Source organism: Triturus cristatus, chromosome 1_2, assembly GCF_964204655.1.
Source record: "Triturus cristatus chromosome 1_2, aTriCri1.1, whole genome shotgun sequence".
Taxonomy (NCBI): Eukaryota; Metazoa; Chordata; class Amphibia; order Caudata; family Salamandridae; genus Triturus; species Triturus cristatus.
The window spans coordinates 528738840-528755169 of record NC_140580.1 but is presented as its reverse complement, the minus strand read 5'-3'; the positions used below and the strand labels follow the sequence as shown (position 1 = coordinate 528755169).

The following is a 16330-nucleotide window of genomic DNA, read 5'->3' as shown; positions in this document are numbered from 1 at the left end:
AAATGTAATCCGTAATGATGTTAGAGAAGCCACTGAGAATGGCTGCTTCATGGTTCAGTAAACAAGCCCTTCATCGTATCCTTTACAACAACAGTTCTTAATCTGTTGTACAGAGGACCTTAGAGGTCCACAAAGCCTACTCAGGGGGTCTGCGACTGCTAAGAAAATGAAATAATCCAAACAGAGTAATAGAGTGCACACAATAAAGAAGCAAAATGTAAAACTGGAAATTTTAAAACGTTCTAGAATTGTGAAGGGATTTGAAATTGGGGGCTACAAATTAAATTGACACCTTCAGATTGATTCCTGGGAGCTTTGCAAGTGCATCAAAGCGATTGTAATATGGACAATGGTTGGCCTCTATTTAATTTAGGAAGGCTTCAATGTTCCAATTAAAATAAAAAATGATTTTTTTTATATTTGTTTGTGAATTAAATAAAATGTTTCATTTGTGGATTTGTTTGATTAATGCACGTGTCTGTATTTTTGTGTATTGTTTTGTGGTTGATATAATCGAAATTGCTTAGGCTAGGAATCCCCGGCTTCCAGTAATGACTAACCGGGGGGTCCTCAGATTCCAATAATGATTCAATGAAGGTCCCCGGATTCCAGTTATGATTAAGTGGTAGTTCCATATATGCCAAAAGGTTAAGATGGACTGCTTTACAATAGTTACCATTTCATTAGGGAATTCTCTAGAGAGCTTAAAATGCCCCAAACATACCTGGCAAATTATTGATGCAAAATAAAAAGCAAGTGACATTTCGTCCTTACCAAAAATCACCCATGACCCCCCACTTACTCTACAGTCAAGTTCAAAATTAATTTTTCAAAAGTGAAGTGGTTGGCTGACATTGTGTCACCACCCTTCAAATCAACGCTATATTTCCTACATGGAAACTTGGAATCTTCTCACCATCTACTTTTTTCTATAGACATTTCTTAATGTACTTCCTTATTTACAAATGTTCCTTACATTCGGACCCTAAAACTGTGACACAGTCTGCCATACACCATAGAGTTATTTCTCTTTCTGGAATCCCTGAACCAGACCTTTTTTTCGCAGGGCATCACATTCCTGCAAAAGGATCTGCTTCATTACATCTCCTTTATCTGCTCTTACATAAATAAATGCGCTTATTGTTTAGTATTTCAAGAACAGCGCTGACAGTAGCTAATCTAGGAAGCACCACACATATAGCCATTTTCGAGTATCAGTTATGCGCCCTAACACATTATTGCAAGGGAAACAAAAAAAGAACAAAACGGAAATTCGCGTTTCAAGTTTATTCTTCTTTCCAATCACAAATGCATTGAGTAGTTCCTAGAGGTAGATCGATGTAAACCCTAGAGTACAAATTTGCAAACCAAATTCCCACCGACTTACTTGTGATTGCTTGTACAGTGGGCATAAATCCTGAGTTTATCTCGAATCACTCTTCCAGGCCGTGGTTTCCTCTGGATCCCTGCTACATGAACGGCTAACACCTTGGGACCAACAAGCTTTTTGTAAAGCAGAGACAACCAATAATCCTAAAAAGACAGTTAAGATGTAACAAACAATTACAATATTAAACTAAAATCAATACTTTATGTAAAAACAAGCCTCGTGAACACGTTTTACATTTACTGAAGTACTGATTTTCTTGTCCCTTGTGCTCAAACAATGATATGGTCGAATGTCCGTCGAAATAAGAGAGACAGACTAATGACACACAGGCTGAAATGTTTCTCTGTAGATAGGATACTGGATTTTTTTCACAGTTTCACATATTTTCAAATAATATTAGCAGCATTTCGAAAAGTGAAGTATAGAGAGGCCAGCAATGCGGAAAAGACAATTAATAGACGAAAGCGTATGTTATCTGGGTGGTAAAACATGCCTCTTTTACACATCCCCTCGTCCATCAAAGCACAGCACAGTCCAAAACAGCAAAAAATCATAACTGGGTGACAGTGGCATAAATAGCTGCCCTCACAGTTAGTGTCAAGGCACTTTAAATCTAGTATGTACCGTTAAAATGTTATATTGTTATGGGGATGCTGAGATTTGGGGAAATCCCTGAAGCCCCGATAGACAGGAGTAACCCCAGAGGTGAGGCATTTGCACACAAGTGAACCTTCCTCGCCTAACAGAACTGAGCAACATGAGAAACAAAAATTGATTCCTCGGGTGATACAGTCAAGTTAGAACATTAAAAAAAAGTGAAAATACTGTTGAAAAGGTTACAAAATAACCAAATAATGTATTAAAAGAAACAAGACATTATGCAACAGCATTAAATATTAGTCGAGCTCAGTAATCTGAGTTACCATACACCATAAACCACATAACAAGATCATAGAAAAATTCCTAATCTAGGATTAAGTAAATGAAATGACCCTGGAAAGGTAGATGATAACATGAGATCTATCAACTTAGACAGACTATAATGTGTGGTAAATAAAGTGCATGGTACCCTGCAACCAGTCTTAATTAAAGAATGGATTGAGTTTATGCTCCATGGATCCGTCTCATACATAAAACAATAGGGGGGAGGGGGAGGGTCGGGGAGTTTACGATTTTCCAACAATGTCGCAGGCATATAATGTTAAAATACATTATATGACACACAGGGCGCGTGAGAGGGGCTAAAGGGGCAATAGAAAGGGAAACGAATGCGGATTTATAGGAGTGCTAAGTGAGAGAAACATTATTTTGTAAAATAACCAACATTGTTGAAGAGTTTCAAAACACAGAGGGAAAAGTCACAGTGTATGTGCGTTTTTGTCAGTGTGTAGGTACAAATTTCTTTTAACATCCGAAAGACAGCTCACTATCCTCGACTGAAAAGTACCTTTACACAACCATTTAGCCGAATATACATTTATTAGGGGGGTGTAACACCTCAAATACCCCCCAGAAGCGTTGCCCCGTCTATTGTACGGAGCTTATACTTTTTTTATTGCTGAAAGCATTCCCTTTGAATACAGGCATAATCAATTTAGCATTAACACTGTATAAGGCAATTTTACATGACTAGTGACATGACAGTGTCTGCTGCCCGGCATCTGTCCTTGTTTGAAGTGACTTAAGCACAAAATTAAAAAGGTCTTTGTGAACTTCTTCCTTGAGCTGTTGTTCTGTCGTACCTGACACCTCTGGAACCCCTGTTGCATAGATTTCCTTTTGAGTAAACACTCCGTGTCTTCCCTTTTTACAGCCAGCAGCCTTTGTTGGCTTACGAAATTGGGATTCATTCCTTTGTTCCAATAATTTTATGGGCTACAGAGCTAGCTTAGAAAAATCATCATCATCATCATAGTCTTTATTCGAATTTACAATTCATACAAGACAAAAATAAATACAAAATAAAACAGCTATTAACGTTCCCTATACAATACATAAAGTTGTTCAATAAATACTGTATGTTGCAATTCTCATAGCGGAGGATTCTTACAATCGCCTCCGAATCACTAAGCAAGATGCAGAATTCCAAAGCAGCCATAAAAAAAGCTTATGATGGCTAAAACAATTAATTGATCACATTTTGAAAGCTGACAAACTAGACCCCGTGAGGGAAAAACAAAAGATTGAATTCCTTTTGGCAGAAATTGTTAAAATAATTGTATTTTAGGTACTTGACATAGACCTGTGTTCACAGAGAAGCAGGGCCGGATTGGCTGTAGCGGGCACCTGGTGTTTTCCTGGAGCGCCTGAAGGGTGGGGGTAGGTTTTGGAACAGTGGGGGCCATTTTTGATACTGGGGGCGGTTTTACAGCAGTGCTGCAATATCGGCCCGCTAACAAAAGTGCAGCAGTGTTTCTCACCAGCACCCTCTTACCCCCTCCCCTTGGTCCGGCCTGCGTAAGTTTGCGTTCCTAGTCCGGCCCTACAGAGAGCACTTATAAGGAATGTTACGTTTTGTGGTGAATATGTTTCGTTCCAACAGCACGTCCTGATAAATTCTGCCTCCATTGCGAACTCTCTGCTTTCTTCAGAAGGCCTTCTTTGAAGAACGTATCCTTGAGGTGGCAGAAGCCGATAAGGGGGATACTTCTCTGCGACCACGATCCACGTTTATCCCACCTCCACATACTATTCCAGTGGAGATCGCTACTTTTGAGCGTGCAGTTTTCGCAGAGATAGAGAATTTGGACATTCCCTCCACTTTCAAGAATCTTAGCGCAGAGGAGTTGAAAGCCATTGACTCCCTGCGCCAGGACACGAATATCACCATTAAACCAGCAGACAAGGGGGGCACAGTGGTGCTGTTAAATACGACCGATTACGACCAAGAATGCCAAAGGCTTCTGGGTGATTGTAAGAACTACACGCCGCTCCACTGTGATCCCTCCAATGATCTGAGAAACCTGATCAAGGGGAGAGTCGAAGAAGCTTTGACCGAAGGGGTGATCACTAGCTCAGAAGCACGGTTCCTAACAGAGAGTCAGGGAACCATTCCGTACTTCTATATCCTCCCAAAAATTCATAAGGATAGACTCCCTCCCCCTGGTCGCCCCATAGTTTCGGGGATTGGTTCTCTTTTGGAACCACTATCACGTTTCTGTGATCATTTTCTGAAACCTTTGGTCCAACAATCATCCACATATCTCAAGGACACAAAGGATTTACTGAAGTTGTTGAACAACATGACATGCTCTGATGAGACCATTCTGGTGACGATGGACATCGAAAGCCTATACACAAGCATCCCCCAGGATGAGACTATCAGAGTCCTGGAGGAGTCCCTAAATTCCCATCCATGGGAATATAGAACTACAAAGGATTTCATCATCCAATGCGCCACTTTGGCTCTGAAAGAAAACTTTTTTGAATACCAGGGATGCTTGTATCTACAATCGACAGGTACTTCCATGGGGAGCACCTTTGCCCCACGCGTGGCAGGTCTGTACGTGTACGACTTTGAACGGAAATTCATCCTTCCTAACACCAACCCATATATATCCTCCATAGGCTTATGGAGAAGATATATAGATGATGTGCTGCTATCTGGCAAGGCAGTCAAAATGCCCTGCTTGCTTTCTTTGAATGGGTCAATACTTTGGATCCCAATTTGAAATTCACTTATACCTACGGTTTATCAGAAGTAGTATTCCTGGATGTTATAATCACGAAAAAACAGGGAGCACTACATATGAGGACATATTATAAACCCACCTCCAGAAACAATCTACTGGAGTTTACGAGTTTCCATCCCCGCACACTGAGGGAGAACCTACCGTACAGTCAATTCCTCCGTCTTCGGCGGAATTGTACCTCACTGGGCGATTTTAAAAGTCAGTCTGACGACCTGACCTCGTAATTGGCAGCAAGAGGGTATCCCCAACCTTTACTCTCCAAAAGTTACAAACGTGCTAGGAACCAACCCAGGGAAGTACTGTTGGAGGATCACATCAAAGACGCGAGACCTACACCATTAACTTGCGTAACAACTTACAGCACTTTATCTAACAAAATGAAGAAAGTCATTAACAAACACTGGAGCATTACTAATATCAACAATCGCAAGTGGGAGAAACCTCTTTTTTCTTTCAAACGGGCCCAGAGCTTGCGTAACAGCCTGGTACATACACGCCCAACTGTACAAACAAACTCAACCCAAAGGACTATCACAGAGGCCTGGGGCTTACCCAAAATCACAGGACATTTTCCCTGCTCCGATTGCAGCATATGTCACCTGACCTCACGTACAACTACACTGAATCTGGAACCAGGCAAGATCTGGACTCAACGAGAACACACTAATTGCAACACATCTAATGTGATCTATCTGATTACATGCCCGTGCGGTCTACGCTACGTTGGAATGACTACCAGAAAAGTCAAACTCCGCATATGCGAACACCGGAGTAACATCAGGTGCAAACGCATCACTACGAAACTCAGTGAACACTTCCTGTCTTCCAATCATACCACTAATGATATGACATGGACCATCATTGAGGAGCTCACCGCACGGAGGAATATTCAAAAGATCCTTTTTGAAAAGGAACAGAGATGGGTCCACCGCTTGGGGACAAATCATTGTGGCCTCAATGATAACATACCTTGGACAACAATACTATAAATCCCGACACCTTCAACTCATTACTACTTTTATGATGAATCGATTTACTGGCACCTTTGGTGTCCCTTCATTTCTTAGCCTAGACAGCTACATGTATTAACTAGTACACCTGTCTACCCCTTATTTTCCTTCCCGTATATGATGGAAGTTCAATCACTACTCACTCTGAAATAGTCCCTTTTGGCATATAATTTCTGTTGCCCTATCATTTCTTCCTCCTGAGCAACGTGATATTATATATTCATATGGCCCGGTTCAATTGCGGTGCCATATGGTCGATTGGCTGCATCGCTAGACCTTGTGAGCTTCTATTCCACAAGGAGTCCCCTTATATACATGAGCTTTCATGTACCGGAAGATGTTCCGCATTCTTTACTCACTAAAGGCGAGCGTCATATGCTCACGCTATATAAGGCTATGTCCTATTCTTTTATCCTGCCTTTTCCGCGATCAACTCCCTTTCAACATACGGCATCGCCTTTTTTCATCACAACGATATAATTGGCTCTAGACATATCACTCAGTAATGCGGAGTGTAAAGGTTCCCACGCTCAATAAAGCTCCGTCCTACGAAAAAAAAACACTTTCTCCCGCGAACAGTTTCCCGACTTTAACCAGCAGTGACCTTTTTCCTAACCATGATATTATTGGCTCCCCAGCCGCCATGTTACCCAATCACGCAGCAGTAACGGGTGAGCATGTCAAATCACCGTGGCGCTCTCTCTTTGTCCCGTCGCCTCACGCGACGCACGCAATCCCTGCAACCACATATACGAGCCCCCTCCACGGACCCTGACATTTCGGACCCGGGTGCGAGAGGCTCCTCAGGTATCAAACGGGTGCTGAGCAACGAGGGCGTGAGTAACACTCTATCCCACTTCCTCCTTCTTCCATTTTAACGGTAAGCGCTCTAAGAGATACCACGCTCTTGGTTTTTACTCCTCCTTCCCTTTATTTTCTTTAATTCCAGGGTGTGCCATATGCTCCCACCCCCCTCCCGGGATCCTTGAGGCTTCATATGGATATGCCTCTGAGTAAGACTGGGTTTTCTTCCTTCCCTGTAGTCTAAGTCGTTACCTATGACTTACACAGGGGTACGTTTCTCTGTGCCCCCTGCCCATATGCTATATAAGTTTTCACACATAATACAGCATTCACATGTGTCTCGATAGACTTTATTAGACACGCTATTCAGGACAAGTTTCAACCCACTTGCCTGACACCTGTGACCTGTTAATTTTAGGTGCACTGATTTCACAATTATTGCACCTGTGGTATTCGCTAATGACACTTCTCCAATTGAGCACCTTGTTTGCTGCTTGGCTGACTTTGGCAGCAATGGATTACGAGTTTGACCATCAACACTTACAATTCTTTCATGTTTTGTCTTTTGTTGTGTGTTTGTTAACTATCAGAATAAACTCGTTCCTCTCCTCCATTATAACTATTGGCGGATTATTCACTGTATATATTTTTCACACTGTGAGTCCACGGGAGGGTGAGCCTTAGCGCGCCCACACCACCGGGACTCTGCACCCCCACTCTGGTCCTGACGAAAGCCTGTTAATCATACATTAAGGCAGAAACATGTTGACCGCCACAGAGTGAATCCGGTCTTCTATTTTTTGACCCTCACTCTTTCTTTTTAATATTTCCAATTAGCAAAACAAATAAAACTGCTTTTTTGACTCAATTGGAAGTTTTTAAATTCACTGTCCCCTCACAAGAACCCCGCTCCGCAGTAACCTGGCGTTGTAGCACACTGGGATGGCATTCGGCCATACCCAGTGGAGCCCGATGATGAAGCATGTCACCAACCAGGTTGGCGAGTGAGGGCTTTATATAAAACCTATACTACTTATGTAGGTCTACTTTCCTTTGGAACATTATACAGGATTGTAGTGAGTCAGCAGACCCGTGCTTCGTTAACCTAAAGAGGCCCTGTTTAACACACACGGACTTTGTTGTTTTTGAGAATATGTATCTCGGACATGGTGTGCTACATAGGACAACAATGTAAGTGTGACCGTGCGCGGGCACGTGCATGAGTACATCCCTGCGTTCCACAAGCTGGGCACTTGACTAATAGGTGACAACTCCCATCTATTGGTGCATAAAAAATGTATTAATGAAATGAAGAACTTTATTCACAGTTGCGTAGCAAGAACGTCCCAGAAATGATGCATGCTGCAGCTGGATGACCCATGGCAAAATGCAGTTACCCAATATGCATAATGTCGTCACTGCCGCTGTGCATGAGGGGAAAGCATCGCATCACCCTTTAAGAAACATAACCAATATCTATGTGGCTTGATAGTAAAGCTACACTGTGATTGGTTATGTTCTTTACTTATCCAGCCACCAAACTGCCTCCAAGCGCAGGACCAAGGGGACAGCCTACCCTCACCACAACCAATCCTGAGTTTGCTTTCATGCAGCTTCAAGCAGAAAAAGCTTGAAAGCAATGTCAGGATTGGTGTGAGCAAGTGAGACCAGCGCTCCAAAGGAGCCCGGGGGCCTTTGCTGTGTTTACCAGACTCCGTAAAAGAGAGTGGGTATGAGAGGTCCAAGGTGCGCATGTCAGATTGGACATTGTCAGAACCCTTCATGAAAGGGTTTCAATGCTTTTGCATTTGACTCGTGAGGGACATCTAGTAATGACTAGTGGAACTGCAGCTTGATTTCATAATAATTTCAATGCTTTTTGAATTTGACTCGTGAGGGACATCTAGTAACGACTAGTTAAACTGCAGCTCTTTGTAGAATTATTTTGATATTGGACACTATAATATTCACTGCCCATTGCCAATCTCGTCCCATAATGCTTTGCAGGGCCTTTGGTTGGGATTGTATTTTTGCCCATAACTGTGCTTGGGGTGGTCCTAGGAGGAAGGGCCAACACTGAATCGTTCACCAGCATGATATGCTCTTTGTGTTCAAGGCATCTGGTTGGTCCTCCCCTAGGTTAGGCGGGACCCCAAAATCTTCACCTCTCTCATTGCCGATTATTTTCATTCTCAATGTTCATTTTTGTGAATTGGTTATATGCTTTTCAGTATGTAAAATTGCTTTATCAAAGCATTTGTGGGTGTTGTTGATTTTGCTGCTATGTGTTGTGTTTTAGAACAGTGTTTGCACTGTGCTACGTGCACTGTGCATAGTAGCGCAAACTACGCATGCTCCGTGAGCGGCGTAGTACTATGCCCAGGGTTACTAAAAAGGTCCCGAAAAGACATCAAATGGATTGCTTGAGCATAAATGCCTAATCTGAGTGTAGCTGAAAAAAAGGGATGAACTAACTGATTTTTTTTCGCAATTAAGTGTTTGCCAAGCCATAAAACAGTTGTTTCTGAAAAAAAAAACTTATTGTGCGAAATCCTATATTGACCCAGCGTCTAAGTGTGGCTCACCCCACGTTCACCCCCAAACCAACACAACAATCTAATTTCATTTGTGGGTCAAAATATGGAATCTTGTATTCTTGTCAGATACACCTTGAGCGTTCCACTAAAATGTGAAGTGTCTTATAACAAGTGCGCTTCGGTAATCTGGGAATTGTTAACAAGGGGAGCAGATCTGTTTTTGCTACTTTTAGCATATTATGTAGATAGTAATTCTCTCCTACAAATATATTTTTTGATGCGAAAGTTAACCAGTTGAACAGAGCAGCATGCAAGTAGATTCTGAAAGAAGGAACAGCTAAGCCTCCCTCCTCTTGTGTCAAGGAAAGTACTGAATGCTTTGTCCTGGGTCGCTTTGATTTCCATATAAAAGAACAAATCTTTCCTTCCAAGGCTCCAAAAAAAGCCTAAGAGGCTCATTACGATGTCGGGTGAAATCACTTCTGCCCGACACTGCATCAGTTATGAGACCGACCAACACCCGGTCGGCGGTCCCGACCGCCTCATTAGGATGCGAATGAACAGTGTTCGGCCGCATTCCTACATTTTATAATGGGAGCATGCATCCCACCATAAACTGTACGGAACGCATGCTCCTATTGTAAAATGGGAGGTGCAGTTCATCCCTGCACCCCATGGCAGGCACCTCAAGGTGCCTGCCACGGGGTGCAGGGATAAACTAGGGGGCACCATAGGTGCCCACTTGGCCGCCAACCGGAGGCCATGCACCCAAGGGGGCCCTGCTGGGGGCCCCCAAATTCTAGTTCCAACAGCCTTCCTGTGTCGGAAAGGCCCGGATGGAAAGGCTGCCGAAACCCGACATTGTAATCTCAAGGGTGGAAAGAGCCGCCCTTGAGATTACAGGCCGCATTCCGAGCCCGTCAGAAGCCAGCTGGAATTACCGGTTGGATTCCCTCACGACCGCCTCCATCGTAATAAGGCGGTCGTAAATGAATCCGACTGGGCCATTACAATGCTGCCAAAAATGCTCCGACCGAGTGTTAGAGCCTTTTACGGCCGCATCTTTGTTGGCCCCTTAGTAAGATTAATCTATACATTTGAAAAGGTGAACAAAAACAAAGGTTATAAATAATTTTTTATGAGAGATATACGCTCATTAACGGTGAAAGGAAGTTTATCTCAGTGTTTTGGTAATGCGCAAGCTTTGGCTAATAAAGGAGCATACTTTAATGCATATAAATCACTATAGTTTGTAGTCACCTTGATCCTGAGATATTTAAGCGGGTGTGTGGCTGACAAAGGTGCTTGCATCATTATTGGTAACATCTGCTGGGAGCTGATAAGAATTAAAGCTTCGCATTTTACTTGATTAATTTTATAGCCCCAAATTCCCGTAAACTCTGAGATCTTATTAAAAGCTTGTTAAACATTATCCTTGTCTGCATCTAAATATAAAACCATATCCTCCGCTTATAGCTTAAGTTTGGGTGTGCCTCTAATGGGTGGTTTAATGGCTTGATCTTGACAAAGCGCACAGGCCAATGGCTCTATAAATAACACAAACAAGATTGGTGAAATCGGACACCCCTGGCGAGTGCCATGACTTATATTTATATCTGCCGCAGGTGTATTGTTAATAACTATGGTTGCCTTAGCTCCTCAATATAGTGCTCGTAGCATACTTAAAAAGCTTACAGAAATGCCAATTTACATAGGATTGCAAAAAGAACTTCCCACTACACTAAGTCAAATGCTTTTTCAGCATCAAGCTTAATGGCAGTGGCATTAATTCTGACTTTAAAAAAAAAGAAAAATCGGAGCTTAATTCAAATTCATATCGTCCTATTAGTCTTCTTAACAGCGACTATAAGTTGTTTACCACAATCATGGCTAAAAGAGTAGTAGCAGGGCAAAGCATTATTTATAGAGATCAAAATGGTTTTCTCCCTGGGAGATTTATAACCTCTAATAATAAATTTTCTGATGCAAGCTATAGATTTTTGTTCGAGTCAGAATATTTTTTCAGGTTTTGCTCTTGAACACTGCCCTCTATTCGATTTGTAGAATGTTAGCTTTGAACTGGAACGTTGATTTGTATTACCCAGTACCATGACCACCAAGGGCTGAGACAACATAAAAGCTGATCATTCTTTACACAACACACAAACCGATTTTGACAACGAAAACTCAAATGTGCACTTTGCACACGTCTAGAAAAACAACAATGTAATTTAGAAAACTAGAAGTATCAGCACCGTAAAAGTGTGCTTGGATAGGTAGCAAAAGCAAGATAAATCAAATAATGAATTTAACATGTTTATTAACTGTTTACCTTATATTTTTAACACAGTCATCATGAAAACTTTATGATGAAATTTAGCATTTCTATTGACTTCATTATAATGCGGCATAGCAATAAAGAAAGTGGTGCAAATAATGTATGTAATATGGTGTATGACTGAACCTTTCAGTATAAGTGCCTAACATAATTAAGATCTTATATTGTTAGAAACTATTTTATTTTAATGATTTTTTTAAATAGTCTGCATGCAGGTACTTTTGACATTTTTGGTGGTAGGCCAAAATTAGAGTTGAACATTTCTGTGTAATAATTGCTGACAACCTTTCAAGTATGGGTAAGTTACTTACCTGTAATCCTAGTTCTCTTCCAGGGGTATCCTCATCAAAGTCATAAGCACTGAATATTCCCGCCCATGTGCGGGGACCCCGGAAATAATAAAATTATATATGTAAAAACATACATATATACAGCTCTGTATATATATAAACATATATCATTTTTTCCAAGCAAATGCAGCTCCCATAAAAGGCTAGGCAATGTAAATATACACATCCAATAACACACATATATATATATATATATATATATATAAAGGTATAACAATACACCTAAATCTCTTTTTTTTTTTTTTTTTTTTTAATGAGGTAAACACTCATGAGAAAGCAAAAAATAAAGAGAACAAACTGGGGAAAAACACAGATGTACAACACATTGCCAGCCTGCAGGCTGCATTGCAATATAATACCATAGAGACTAAAAAGCCCTGTACAGGTAAAAACTGGCACCGTGCCTTTAAGGCAGCCCTGACTTCCATATCCCATCATGCCTCAGGGGTGACAGTTAGGTCAGTTGTTCTTTGCGGGACCGTAGTCCTAAACACAAAGATATATCCTTTCCATAATGAATAATACACTTCTTCTCATTTGCCTGGGGAGGTGGGTGGGTTGCTTATGACTTTGATGAGGATACCCCTGGAAGAGAACTAGGATTACAGGTAAGTAACTTACCCTTCTCTTCCAGGGGATCCTCATCAATAGTCATAAGCACTGAATAGAGTAGCAAGCTCCCCTTCCACCTGCAGGCAAATGAAACTAAGGTTGTATCACCCATGGAGAAAGAGAATCATGAAAATGATTAAGCATGGAACAGATTCCTCAAGGAGGCTTGTCCTACTTGAGTGTCTGCTCTGGTGTCCGAATCCAGACAATAATGCCTGGTAAAAGTGTGGACAGATCTCCAAGTGGCTGCCTTGCAGATCTCGGAGAGTGGGACATTATTGAGAAAAGCCGCGGTAGCCGCTTTTCCTCTTGTCGAATGCGCTTTAGGGCGCGCCCCCAATGGTTTCTGAGCCAGTTGGTAGGCCAATGTAATACTTGAAACAATCCACCTAGCAATGGAACGTTTGGATGCAGCAAAGCCCATACGGACAACCCCATAGTTCACAAACAATTGATCAGATTTCCTGACATTCTTAGTCCTATCTAGGTAGAATTTTAGGACCCTTTTGACATCTAGAGAATGCAACGCCCTCTCTGCCGGAGAGGAGGGGTTGGGAAAAAAGGTTGGTAAGGAGATGGCTTGGTTTACATGAAACTCCGATACCACCTTGGGTAGGAACGAAGGATGAGTTCTCATCACCACCCTATTTTGATGAAAAATAGTGTAGGGCTCTTTAGAACAGAGGGCCTGTATCTCACTGACCCTCCGTGCTGAAGTGATGGCTATTAAAAATGCTGTCTTCCATGTGAGGTGCTGTAGGGTAGCCTTATGAATAGGCTCAAAAGGAGAACCCATGAGCTTCGACAGAACCAAGTTTAGCTCCCAGGAAGGAGAGGGAGGTCTAACAGGGGGATAGACTTTCTTGAGTCCTTGCAAGAAATCCTTCACTACCTGCACTTTAAAAAATGACTGCTGTGAAGGCGAACGCCTGTATGCTGTTATGGCTGCTAGGTGAACCTTTATGGATGAAAATTTCAACCCTGCCCTCGCTAAATATAGAAGATAGGGCAAAATTACATCCTCCTGGCATTTAGTGGGATCATAATGATGCTGAGCACACCATATATAAAATCTTTTCCACTTACAGAAGTAGGAGTGTCTTGTCGAAGGCCTCCTGGCTTCCTTCAGTATGGACATACACTCTTGAGGGAGGTTCAGATGGCCATACTGGAGGACTTCAGGAGCCATGCTGTTAAGCTCAGCGAGGGAAGGCTGGGATGGTAAATCTTCCCCTGCATCTTGGATAACAAGTCCGGCTTGCACGGCAGCCGCTTGTGGGGTCGGATCGACATGTGTAGGAGATCCGTGTACCACCACTGCCTCGGCCAGTCCGGTGCTATGAGGATCATCTTAGCAGATGAATTCTGCAACTTGGTCACCACCTTGGGGATTAGTGGGAGAGGCGGAAAAGCGTACACAAATGTCATTGACCAATTGATCAAAAGGGCATTCCCTAGGGATCCTGGTCGATGGTATCTTGAGGCGAAGCCTCGGCATTTTGTGTTTTGCTCGTCCGCGAAAAGGTCCACTTGCGGACGCCCCCATTCCCCGAAGATGTCTTCTAACACCTCGTCGTTGATTACCCAGTCCTCTGGCTCTTGAAAATGCCGACTGAGTAAGTCTGCTTGCACGTTGAGTTCTCCTGGTAGGTGCACCGCTTTCAATGAGATGTTCCTTGCTAGGATCCAGTGCCACAGGGACTGAGCTTCCAGCGAGAGCGTTCTGGATCGAGTACCCCCCTGCTTGTTCAGGTAGTACATTGTGGTGGTATTGTCCGTCTGCACTAGAATGGTACTCGTCGTGATCGCAGGCAGGAACGCTTTGAGGGCTAGGTGGACTGCCCTGAGCTCCAGCATGTTGATGTGGTACAACTGCTCGCTGCTGGACCACTGTCCCTGAGTTTGCAGAGTCCCAAAATGCGCACCCCATCCCTGAAGGGAAGCGTCGGTGATTAAGGTCTAAGTTGGGGGCTCTTGATGGAAGGGGATCCCCACTTGTAGATTCCTTGGCTTCAGCCACCACTTGACTGACTGTTTGGCTGCAGAGGAGAGGCAAACCTTTTCTTCCCACAGGGAGTTCCTTTGATCCCATTTGTCCTCGAGATCTTGCTGAAGAGGACGCATCCTTAGCCTGGCATTGGGCACTAGGAAGATGCAGGATGCCATGGCCCCTAGTAGAGAAGAGATTTGCCTTGCCGACGACAGATTGTTGGTTATAATCTGCCTGCCTTTTAGCATAATGGATGACTGTCTTTCCTCCGAAGGAAACACTTTTCCTAGTACGGAGTCTATAGTTGCGCCCAGGTAGTGGATCCTCTGCGTTGGTGTAAAATTGGACTTTTTGGCATTCACTCTGAGACCCAACTTGCAACATAAGTTCAGGCATAGCGACAGCTGTGACTGCACATTCTGTGGTGATGAGCCCTTTATTAGCCAGTCGTCTAGGTAGGGATAGACGAAGACTCCTGCGCGCCTCAGAGCAGCCGCTACTACTGCCACGCATTTTGTGAATACTCGAGGAGCTGACTTCAGGCCAAATGGGAGGACTTTGAACTGATAGTGAGAGTTGCCTACCACAAACCTGAGAAATTTTCGATGATTCCTTAGGATGGGAATATGGAAATATGCATCCTGAAGGTCCAATGAACACATCCAATCGCCCATCCGGAGAAGAGGATATATTTGGTGGAGCGCCAGCATGCGAAATTTTTCCTTTCTTATGTGTTTGTTCAGTATCCGTAGGTCTAAAATGGGTCTGAACTCTACCTTCACACTCCTCTTTTGTATGAGAAAGTATCTGGAGTAAACTCCCTTTCCTCTTTGGTTTATGGGCACTTTCTCTATTGCAGATTTGAGTAGAAGCGTCGCTACCTCTTCTCTGAGCTGCTTTAGATGCTGGGATGAATTGACAGGAGGAATCGATGGGGGGTGACTTCTGAAACGAAGCGAGTACCCATGACGCAGTATATTCAGTACCCACTTGTCCTTTGTGATGGACTGCCACTCTGGAAGATGGTTTGCAACACTTCCTCCCACCGGAGCGGTGGACAGCATCGGAGGAAGCGGCTTCTCATTGCTTCCCCGGAGCTTTGTTTCCAGCATTAGACTGCCTGTTGTTACCCCATCCCCTGGATGGTTTGCGGGACTGGTATTGCTGTTTCTTTTGACCTTGCTGGTCCTGGTTCTTTTGCCAATGAGGGGTTTGAACCCTCTGTTGGTAATTGCGCCTGTCATTTCCCTTGCGGCGTCGAAACTCTTTTCTCTGTTCAAGCCCGACGGCTTTCATGGTCTCCAGCTCTGCCTTCATACGGGCCATTTCCTCATCTGCATGGGACCCAAAAAGAGAACTACCGGAGAAAGGCAGATTTAATATTCTTGCCTGCGCTTCCGGTTTCAAGGCCGTCAATCTAAGCCAAGATGATCTTCTGGCTGTGACTCCGTGTGCATATTCATGCGCTGCCAGTGTTGCCCCGTCCGCCGCTGCACTTATGATCTGGTTAGAAACCAGACTCCCCTCATGCAAAATCTCTTCAAAGTCCCGTCTGTCCTCTGATGGAACTTTGTCAATGAACCTCTGCAGAGAGTCCCATAATGACC

The 16330-nt window shown here is 43.3% G+C and overlaps 1 protein-coding gene across 2 annotated transcripts in view; it reads right to left on the bottom strand.

Annotated features, from left to right (window-relative positions):
* Positions 1–16330, bottom strand: part of HPSE2 (heparanase 2 (inactive)) — a 1995135-nt gene that overhangs the window by 146563 nt on the left and 1832242 nt on the right. For both annotated transcript variants that reach the window (XM_085615005.1, XM_085615004.1), the window contains one exon: positions 1388–1533. In XM_085615005.1, coding sequence (XP_085471131.1) covers positions 1388–1533 — 146 coding nt within the window. The remainder of the gene's footprint in view (positions 1–1387; positions 1534–16330) is intronic.